The following is a 12,073-nucleotide window of genomic DNA, read 5'->3' as shown; positions in this document are numbered from 1 at the left end:
CAAAGGAATTAGGTGCACAGTACATACAAAAGGAGTGACTATCTTGAAATCAAAAGCAAGAAAAACTGGAAAATTTATATTGGAAACAAATATGGTAAAAATTTTTTATAAGGTTGAAAACATGCTTATACATGCAAGATGAGAGCTGCAGAGAACAAATAGTGAACCATGAAAGGTAAGATGGGGAGGTGATAAAATGCATGGTCAGAATATTGATATTAATGTAAGGAGAAGTCCTGGAGTTTATATCAGCACAATTAAAGTGTTGCTGATAAAAACTGTTTGTCAGAAGAAGCATGCATGAGTTCAAAATTTTTTAATGTGAATGACTTCAAACTAAGAAGAACAGCAGCAAATACATACACACACACACACACACACACACATACACACACACACACACACACACTGAGCTGCTAGCTCAGCTACTATCCCAGTAGGATACCATTACTCTGGGAGCCCTCAGGTTTCCAAGGCACTGGCCACACCTGCAAGATGTCAACTTCATTTTAATTTTGAGCAAGATCTAGGATTTGACACAGTGGTACAGAAGATTGAAAAACAGTCAGGATTACAAAACTGAGTGAGCTGACATATAATATTTCTCCAGCTATTTAAAACAGCATGTCTTCCTCAATACAAACACATACAGCGAATAGCTCCTGACCAAAGACTTACTAAATTTTCCTCTTAACATGACAGCATATATTAAAGTATTTTACTGTCATTTTTAATGGCCGATTTCAAGGTTACTGATCATCAGGGCTTTCCTACTTCTGGATCCACAGGTGATTTAAGCCACAGTGACTGGCCTTGGACTCTGAGGGGAAGGCAAGAGGAAAGATATGAGAGTGGGGAGACAGAAACACAGACAAATAATGAAGCACAATGTAAGGTCATCAATGGTGTCCTAGAGCTAAGTAAGCAAAATATATACAATAGAGTACGTGTAATATGCATTATATATAATAGTAAGTAGAATATGTATAATATAATAGGAAAGCAAGGGAAGAAAAGAAGTGTCAGTAGTGGGTAGAGAATGATTCCAAGAAGGAAAAGAGTATCACAGGTAAAGCTATAGTTTGGGGAAGAGAGAACATGGATATGAAAAGCAGTACACTACATTCAGAAGAAAAAACAGTTGTCTGAATAAAAGGGAATTGAGAAGCTGGAGAGAGAAGCTGCTACTGGTTCATGACAGCCTTAAAGTCACCTACCCTGTGTCAAAGCTGGAACACTAAGGGAAATGGATGAGAGCCTTTGAGCTGGCATCTTCACCAACCAGAGAAAAAGCGGTACTAGAGCAGCCTTCTGAGTTTCCCACCTGCCATGGGTCCATCCCCTCAAGGCCAGTACCTTCTGAGACCAGGCAAGAGTGTGGTTCTGCAGCCTGCTGGTTCACCTGTGCTTCATGAACACCCTTCGTTCCTACATACACTCAGCTGTAATGCTCTGAGATCTGAGAACAGGAACATGCCATCAGGTTGGCATATCACAAGAGGAGAATGGGTCCATACAAGGAATCCTTCAAAAGTAAAATGACCCACCCAGGTGCTTCTCTTTCAAATCTATATTCCAATTCAACATTTGTATAATTATTTTAATAAACAGGAAAATATGTAGAACATTAATTCATGTTTTAGGATCTCCTTGTGCTAACACCTAACTTAAGGAAAAATGTAACTGAAAAATATTTCTGTTAAAAGAAAACCAGACACATCATGGAAAAGGGAAAAGATGGTGGTGTGAGAGGAGAGACAGAGGCTTCCTCCTAAAACTGGATAAAATTAGAAAATATAGTTGGCGTAACTAATCCTGAGAGAGCAACAGGAAAGAGGACGGCACCAGACTGCATACACCTGGAGAAAAGAGCAGACCTCAGCAAACAGGGTAACATACCAGAGCTGTGGCTCTGCGGGACCCGAGCACTTCCCCCACCCCAGCTCACCGGCGGGGGTAAGATAAATGGAGCAGGGAGGGAGTGGAAGGCTTGGGACTGCTGAATACCTAGCTCCGGAGATCTGCGCTGGGAGCACAAACCTACATTTCATGGTGCTTTCATGAGACTCTCATGACTACCGGGTAGGAAAGTTAATACAGGCAGAGTTCCTGGGGAGACTGGGATTCCAGCCGCTTGTGGAAAGCAGGGATCCATATCCAGCTGCTCTGGCACAAAAGCTTACACCTGTGTGCTTGGCCCACTGGTTCAGGCAGTGGAGACAGGCACAGCAGCCAGGAAGTGGGGAACAGCTCTTTCCTCCCCCCAGGAACCAATACCACTCCCCTGTGACCCCCAACATTGCTTCAGGGACTGAGCAGCTCCAGAATAGAGCTTCTAGACACTAGAGGGCGCCATATACAAACATGAAATGCCAAAGAATCCTGGTCCAGAGTAAAATTATTAATACAACTCCTGAGAAAGATTTAAATGATATGGACCTCGTGACTCTTCCTGAAAGGGAGTTAAAAATAAAAATCATCAACATGCTAATGGAGGTACGGAAAGACATCCAAGAACTCAGGAATGAATTAAGGTCAGAGATCCAATCGTTGAAGAGCATGATGGAGGGTATTAAAAGCAGGTTGGGTACGGTGGAGGAGACAATAAATGAAATAGAAACTAGAGAAGAGGAATACAAAGAAGCTGAGACACAGAGAGAAAAAAGGATCTGTAAGAATGAAAGAATATGGAGAGAACTGTGTGACCAATCCAAATGGAACAATATTCACATTACAGGGATACCAGAAGAAAAAGAGAGAGAGAAAGGGATAGAAAGTGTCTCTGAGGAGGTAGTTCCTGAAAACGTCCCCAATCTGGGAAGGAGACAGGCTCTCAGGCCATGGAGGTGCACAGAACTCCCAACATAAGGGACCCAAGAAAGACAACATCAAGACACGTAATGATTAAAATAGCAAAGACCAAGGATAAGGAAAGAATTTTAAAAGCAGCTAGAGAGTGAAAAAAGATCACATACAAAGGAAAACCCAACAGGCTATCATCAGATAAATCAACAGAAACTTTACAGGGCAGAAGGGAGTGGCACAATATATTTAATGCAAAGAAACAGAAGGGACTCCAACCAAGAATACTCTACCTGGCAAGCATATCATTTAAATTTGAAGGAGGGATTAAATAATTTTCAGATAAGCAAAACCTGAGAGAATTTACCTCCCACAAACCATCTCTACAGTGTATTTTGGAGGAACTGCTGTAGATGGAAGTGTTCCTAAGGTTGAATAGCTGTCACCAGAGGTAAGAAAATCACGGTAAAGAAAGCAGAACAGCTAATTACTAAGCAAATGCAAAATTAAATTAACTATCCCCAAAGTCAATCAAGTAATAGACAAAAACTACAGAATTGATACCTAATATATAAAGAATGGAGGAGGAAGAAAAAGGAGGAGAAACAGAAAAGAACCTTTAGATTGTGTTTGTAAGAGCATACTGAGTTAAGTTAGACTCTTAGATAGTAAGGAAATTAACCTGGAACCTATGGTAATCACAAATCTAAAGCCTGCAATGGCAATAAGTAAATATCTTTCAATAATCACCCTAAATGTAAATGGACTGAATGCACCAATCAAAAGACAAAGAGTCACTGAATGGATAAAAAAACAAGATGCATCTATATGCTGCTTACAAGAGACTCACCTCAAAACCAAAGACATGTACAGACTAAAAGTCAAGGGATGGAAGAAGATATTTCATGCAAACAACAGGGGAAAAAAGCAGTTGTTGCAATACTACTATCAGACAAAATAGACTTCAAAACAAAGAAAGTAACAAGAGATAAAGAAGGACATTACATAATGATAAAGGGCTCAGTCCAACAAGAGGATATAACCATTATAAATATATATGCACCAAACACAGGAGCACCAACATATGTGAAACAAATACTAACAGAACTAAAGGAGGAAATAGAATGCAACACATTTATTTTAGGAGACTTCAACACACCATTCACTCCAAAGGACAGATTCACCAGAAAGAAAATAAGTAAGGACACAGAGGCACTGAACAACACACTATAACAGATGGACTTAATAGACATCTATAGAACTCTACATCCAAAAGCAACAGGATACACATTCTTCTCAAGTGCACATGGAACGTTCTCCAGAATAGACCACATATAAGGCCACAAAAAGAGCCTCAGTAAATTCAAAGATTGAAATTCTACCAACCAACTTTTCAGACCACAAAGGTATAAAACTAGAAATAAATTGTAAAATGAAAGCAAAAAAGACCACAAACACATGGAGGCTTAACAACATGCTCCTAAATAATCAATGGATCAATGACCAAATCAAAATGGAGATCCAGCAATATATGGAAACAAATGACAACAACACAAAGCCCCAACTTCTATGGGACGGAGCAAAAGCAGTCTTAAGGGAAAAGTATATAGCAATCCAGGCATATTTAAAGAAAGAAGAACAAACCCAAATGAATAGTCTAACATCACAATTATCAAAATTGGAAAAAGAAGAACAAATGAGTCAGTAGAAGGAGGGACATAATAAAGATCAGAGAAGAAATAAATAAAATTGAGAAGAACAAAACAATAGACAAAAATCAATGAAACCAAGAGATGGTTCTTTGAGAAAATAAACAAAATACATAAGCCTCTAGCCAGACTTATTAAGAGAAAAAGAGAATCAACACACATCAACAGAATGAGAAACGAGAAAGGAAACATCATGATGGACCCCACAGAAATACAAAGAATTATTAGAGAATACTACAAAAAACGATATGCTAACAAGCTGGAAAGCCTAGAAGAAATGGACAACTTCCTAGAAAAATATAACCTTCCAAGACTGACCAAGGAAGAAACAGAAAATCTAAACAGACCAAATACCAGCAAAGAAATTGAAGTGGTAATCAAAAACTACCCAAGAACAAAACTCCCAGGCCAGATGGATTTACCTCGTAATTTTATCAGACATACACAGAAGATATAATACCCATTCTCCTTAAAGTTTTCCAAAAAATAGAAGAGGAGGGAATACACCCCAACTCATTCTATGAAGCCAACATCACCCTAATACCAAAACCAGGAAAAGACCCCACCAAAAAAGAAAATTACAGACCAATATCCCTGATGAACATAGATGCAAAAATACTCAACAAAATATTAGCAAACCGAATTCAAAAATACATCAAAAGGATCATACACCATGACCAAGTGGGATTCATCCCAGGAATGCAAGCATCCATCAACATCATCCACCACATAAACAAAAAGAAGGACAAAAACCACATGATCATCTCCATAGATGCTGAAAAAGCATTTGACAAAATCTCAACCCTGAGATTTCTCTGAGATCGGGAACAAGACAGGGATGCCCACTCTCCCCACTGTTATTAAACATAGTACTGGAGGTTCTAGCCACAGCAATTAGACACAACAAAGAAATACAAGAATCCAAATTGGTAAAGAAGTTAAACTGTCACTATTTGCAGATGACATGATATTGTACATAATAAAGACTCCACTCCAAAACTACTAGAACTGATATCGGAATACAGCAAAGTTGCAGGATACAAAATTAACACACAGAAATCTGTGGTTTTCCTATACACTAACAATGAACTAATAGAAAGAGAAATCAGGAAAACAATTCCATTCACAATTGCAGCAAAAAGAATAAAATATCTAGGAATAAACCTAACCAAGGAAGTGAAAGACCTATACCCTGAAAACTATAAGACACTCTTAAGAGAAATTAAAGAGGACACTAACAAATGGAAACTCATCCCATGCTCTTGGCTAGGAAGAATTAATATCATCAAAATGGCCATCCTGCCCAAAGCAGTATACAGATTTGATGCAATCCCTATCAAATTACCAACAGCATTCTTCAACGAACTGGAACAAATAGTTCAAAAATTCATATGGAAACACCAAAGACCCCAAATGGCCTAAGCAACCCTGAGAAGGAAGAATAAAGTGGGGGGGATCTCACTCCCCAACTTCAAGCTCTACTACAAAGCCACAGTAATCAAGACAATCTGGTACTGACACAAAAACAGAGCCACAGACCAGTGGAACAGAATAGAGACTCCAGACATTAACCCAAACATATATGGTCAATTAATATATGATAAAGGAGCCATGGACATACAATGGGGAAATGACAGTCTCTTCAACAGATGGTGCTGGCAAAACTGGACAGCTACATGTAAGAGAATGAAACTGGATCACTCTCTAGCCACATACACAAAAGTAAATTCCAAATGGATCAAAGACCTGAATGTAACTCATGAAACCATAAAACTCTTTTATGTTTTATGAAAAAAACATACGCAAAAATCTCTTGGACATAAACATGAGCAACTTCTTCATGAACATATCTCCCAGGGCAAGGCAAACAAAAGCAAAAATGAACAAGTGGGACTATATCAAGCTGAAAAGCCTCTATACAGCAAAGGACACCATCAATAAAACAAAAAGGCATCCTACAGTATGGGAGAATATATTCATAAATGACAGATCCGATAAAGGATTGCCACCCAAAATATATAAAGAGCTCATGCACCTCAACAAACAAAAAGTGAATAATCCAATTAAAAATGGGCAGAGGAGGTGAACAGACAGTTCTCCAAAGAAGAAATTCAGATGGCCAACAGACACATGAAAAGATGCTCCACATCACTATTCATCAGAGAAATGCAAATTAAAACCACAATGAGATATCATCTCACACCAGTAAGGATCACCACCATCCAAAAGACAAACAACAACAAATGTTGGCGAGGTTTTGGAGAAAGGGGAAACCTCCTGCACTGCTGGTGGGAATGTAGATTAGTTTAACCATTGTGGAAAGCAGTACGGAGGTTCCTCAAAAAGCTCAAAATAGAAATACCATTTGACCCAGGAATTCCACTTTTGGGAATTTACCCTAAGAATGCAGCAGCCCAGATTGAAAAGGACAGATGCGTTTCATGTTTATCGCAGCACTATTTACAATAGCCAAGAAATGGAAGCAACCTAAGTGTCCATCAGTATATGAAGGGATAAAGAAGATGTGATGCATATACAAAATGGAATATTATTCAGTCATAAGAAGAAAACAAATCCTACCATTTGCAACAACATGGATGGAACTAGAGGGTATTATGCTCAGTGAAATAAGCCAAGCAGAGAAAGACAAGTACCAAATGATTTCACTCATCTGTGGAGTGTAAGAACAAAGAAAAACTGAAGGAACAAAACAGCAGCAGAATCACAGAACCCAAGAATGGACTAACAGTTACCAAAGGGAAAGGAACTGGGGAGGATGGGTGGGAAGGGAGGGATAAGGGTAGGGAAAAAGAAAGGAGGCCTTACGATTAGCATGTATAATCTGGGGGGGGGGCGCATAGGGAGGGATGTGCAACACAGAGAAAACAAGTAGTGTTTCTACAGCATCTTACTACGCTGATAGACAGTGACTGCAATGAGGTTTGTGGGGGGGACTTGGTGAAGAGGGGAGTCTAGTAAACATAATGTTATTCATGTAATTGTAGATTAATGATAACAAAATGAATAAAAAAAAGAAAGAAAACCAAAGGCAGGTTAGTAATTTCTCATAAATTACAAATAATGTGTATACATATATATATATATATATATATATTTAATTTAAGGTTTTTTCTACCAAAACAAAAAAAGAATTAGATACTAGTTTTTATGAAAAAGAAAAGCTGTTTTCTAAACATCTTCTTTTCTTATGTAGCCCTCTCTGTTCTACCACCATCGACCCATGTTTTGGTGCTAAGCATGGGAAATCTTACATGAAAGTAGAGGCTGACAGTCAAGAAATCCTCATTGATCCTGTAATTACTAGACCACCAGCAACCAGAATGACCTCTACAGGGTGAGGCCATTCGAGTATCAAAGAGCCACTGTACTGTCCTTTGAGTAGGGCATCTCAGAGGTAACTCTATCTCCAGCTGCACAGAAGATCCCAGACATACTGAATCACAATCATTTTTCCCTTTGCTGTTTTTTTGTTAGGAAGTCAAATTCTAACTTTAATAGAGAAAAGTTCTTTCACCAGTAGAGAGGCACTGATTGCTGTTTAGAGACCTAATTTCTCAGATGCTATAATCTAGTTATACTCCTGTCTGGCACACACACCTAATTCTGTATGAAAAGAGCAAAAGGAGCCCAGTAACTAGGGTAGAAAATTCCCCAAAGAAGCTAGATTTGGGGTCATGTGATCCCAGTAAGACCCAATTCCTTGTTCATCCCTTTCTAGTACTGATGATGCTCATTCACTTACAAATGCACAAAACACAGAGGCAAAGGCTGAGGTAACATTCAAGTGCCCAATATATAAATAATTAACTCCAGGATACAGAATATTATCCAAGAGTCAGTTTGGAATCTTGTAAAAATCTTTAGCTATCAGGAAAATTCTCTGATTTTTCTTTTCAACTCACAAAAATCCCCAGAGGACCCCAGAAATCCTTAACATATTGAAACAGAGAGTGGGACTGCTGCAAAGCTACACTGACCAGTGTTTCAGCAAGACGCTGAACTTCAAGCCTTCGATACTTAGTTAAATCAAATCACTTATAAATTTTGCTGGCCACACTGATGGAAATTAGGACTGCTCTCTATGGAGAAACTCTGGGCCAATTTACCATGGCCCACGTCAAAATTAACTACTTGGGAGAAAAGGGACACAGGACAAAGCAGTTTTCTTTATGTGCTACCTTAGCACAATTTCTTCCAAAAAGCTATGCTAAATACAGGCCATGATGGGGAAAGGTAACTAAAATTCTCAAGTAATGTATGTAAAATATCAATTACTTTACACAGAATTGTTCTTTATCTTGACACTAAGGGGAAAACGGTCTGTTTTGGGTATGATGAAGTAGGAGAAAGAAGTACTTAACATAATGATATGTGGAAATAAAAACAAATGTTTCATTCTTCAATTACAAGAGGCAGAATTCTACCTTAGACTAGTGTTATAGAAACTGCTACCCTCATTATGATCCCTACACTTATGACCTTCTCTTCTAACTAAACATGGGGTATAAAAGCAGACAGTGAATAAAAAGAAAAAATCTGCTGCAGAGGTCTCCTCTGATAAATATATTTAAACTAAATAAAAACTCAAACCCAAGATTCGTATTACTCCCTTGACAGCATCCTTCCAGACACATGACCTTAATTAACAATTTGCACCAGTAAAAGAGATGATCTCAAAAAAGGAATCTTTACAGAAAAGTTACTTGAATTGATCTTTTAAAGATGGAAAAAAATAAGGCCCTGATGATGATAAGAGACACTTGTAAGAAAAGAATAACTGGTCAGTGGTCTGATTTTTAATTGAAAGCAACACAAAGACATTTTTGGAAAAAGAGAGGTTTAAAAAAAGGGCAGCCAGGTAAAAGAAACATAAATATTACATTCAGTAAAAGCAACTGGTTGTAAATGTAACTACTTCACATCAAGCCATGTCAGTAAAATGTAGAAAAGGAGAAAGGCTGTTTCACCACACACCAGGTATAACAGGTTATGAAAGTATTGCACAGAGTTTCTTACTCAAGATGATGTTAATAAATTTAAAGGATTTGAGTTAAAAATAAAGACAATGCATATTAATTCCATGACAACTTTAGAGAACTGATTCTCAGCTTTTAGATTAACATAAAGTGAATGTCAGGAAAGGCCAGTTTTATCCCATGATGTAAAATGGGACAATTTTCTCTAGGAACATGGCTAGAATATCTGAAGCAGGTATTTATCCTTAAAATCCAAATTCCTTTCACCTGTAAACTATTTATTACCTATGATCTCCTTATGATACTTATTTGCAACTGGGTCAAATTTCCTCTCTACCAAGCAATTTCTTTAAAAAGTTTGTTACAACAAACTAACAGAATAAATACTGAATTTATTCTGTATTCTGAAATACAACAAAATAACAGAATAAATACAGAATAAATAATGAATACTATACATTATATACAGAATAAATGCTAAAAACATCACAAGCTCACCTTCATCACTTGCTGCCTGTTGCTTCACCAGAGTCATTGGAGATCTTGCTGGAGGCTTACTAAGTGGGTGGCGCCAACTTTTAGCAGTTTTGGTTTCTCCCTCTATTCTCTGGTTAAGAACAAAAATGGGGGAGAAACGCCCACAGTTAAAGACTTACTTTAAACAAAAAACTATCGTTCATAATAATCTACAACAATTTAATTATGAAGAACTCTTGTACTTATTTACCTTCTGGGGAATTAGTTCCTGTTAAAAGAAATTTAAATCTTCAAGTCAAAAGAAATAGGCATCCACTCTATTTGTTATCTTACCAACTGGTCAATTAAGTGTCCTTCCACCTCATGTTAAAAACACTATCTATGATGCAGAGTAGGTTTATCAGGACTGCAATTTACTAAGCTATTAGCAAGTTTGCAAAAGTTGCTTAAAACTAACCTAAATTTAGGAATATACATTCATAACAATTTAGGGCCATGGCATTTGGACACCTCTACGCTGGTCCCATGTGAATATGTGGTTATTTTGCTTTTTGTACTCACACAGAAAGCAGTGCTACCAAGTTGAGCTGTAAACTACCTTTCTTGCAGAAATGAATCACTGCTTCTCTGAGGATCAAACAAGAATTCAAAAGTTTTTTTCTCTTTTTAATATGGCACATTACTATTATCTTGATACCTCTTAAATTTCATATAAACTCTTTTGTGGTGGGCTCTTCAAGCTACATTTTCCCTTCAAAGGAAAAGGAAACAAATCATGTGTACCCTGACATCTTCCAGACAGAACTTAACACGTACTTCTGGCCCATGCAATCCAAAAAGAAAAAAAAAAAGTTGGGGGGGAAGCAGTGAGTCTAAAACTAATGGGTTTGTATCAACAGTTGACTAGGAAAGAAGTCTCAAAAATTTCCCAGTAATGAGAAGAAGCACCTGACACTAAACAAGATTATAAGTAAATGGGTGAGAACATTCTAATCAAAGCTGGGGGTGGGGAAAGGATAGCAAGTAATACAACTAAGATTTATCTGTGGCCTACAATAGCTAAAAATTAACGTGGGGAATTATAACTCAGTCAACTACCAGAACTACTTATTAGGCTCTTAATATGTGCAACCCTGTTCTGAAAGCTGACACATGCCGGAAATGCTATGCCAGGTCCCTGCTTTCAAAGGAGAGTGCATTATAGAGGGGGAAGGGCACAAATAATAAATAAGCAAGAATATGTATTTATCAGGCAATAAGTAAATATGTGATAAAAAGGAGGAAAAAAACAGGAGAAGGAAGGGAAAGAGATGGGGAGTGGCCATTCTGACAAAGAGACATTTGAATGGAGACTTGAGTGCAGTGAGGGAGAATACATTGAGCTCTCTAGGCAAGGACTATCTGGGGCAGCAGGAATAGCATGTAAAGTATGAATATATTTGGGGTATTCCAGAGAGAACATGGAGCCCAGTTATAGATAGGCAGAGAGACAATGTTCAAAATATAACAATATTTCTTGGGAAAACTGACTAAAGCTCACTGCTACACAGAGCATTACAGTTAAAACTAAGAATCACTGGTCAGAGCTACACAAAAAGAACTGATATGTACTACCTAGAAGGACCGTCCAACACTAAGGTATGAGAAAAGACTACCATATGGCTGTTTCTGAGAAGGGGCAAACCAGTCACCCAACCTCAACAGCATGTGCTTTCCCACAAGGGCCGTCTGTTCAGGGTAATGATGAAGATGAAGGCTAAAAGCATTGAGGATAAAATCGTCTCCACCAAAAGCAAGGAAATGGAAAAGGTACTTGTGGTTCTATTCCAGTTTAAAGAATGTGACTAAATATAATTTAAAAAGGCATTTGACTCACCATTTCACAAAAGATCCCACTATGTGCTTGTGCTCAGCTATACTTAATCTCTACATGAAATTATGGTGTGAAGTTTTTTAACTCATATGTGTATATATTATTTTCAAATTTCTCTTAGCCATCTTTTCAAATAAATTAGACCATATTTATCTATTCCTCATATATTTTGATAAATATTTTATAGCAGTAGGATGAACAACTATGTATAAAAT

At 37.7% G+C, this 12,073-nt stretch overlaps 1 protein-coding gene across 8 annotated transcripts in view; it reads right to left on the bottom strand.

The window, feature by feature from the left end:
- The window catches only part of KDM4C (lysine demethylase 4C), a 490,870-nt gene that overhangs the window by 172,379 nt on the left and 306,418 nt on the right, over window positions 1–12,073 (bottom strand). For all 8 annotated transcript variants that reach the window (XM_057498655.1, XM_057498657.1, XM_057498659.1 and 5 more), the window contains one exon: window positions 10,007–10,115. In XM_057498655.1, the coding sequence (XP_057354638.1) occupies window positions 10,007–10,115 (109 nt within the window). The remainder of the gene's footprint in view (window positions 1–10,006; window positions 10,116–12,073) is intronic.

This window comes from Manis pentadactyla, chromosome 3, assembly GCF_030020395.1.
Source record: "Manis pentadactyla isolate mManPen7 chromosome 3, mManPen7.hap1, whole genome shotgun sequence".
NCBI lineage: Eukaryota > Metazoa > Chordata > Mammalia > Pholidota > Manidae > Manis > Manis pentadactyla.
This window is presented reverse-complemented; position numbering and strand designations above follow the sequence as displayed.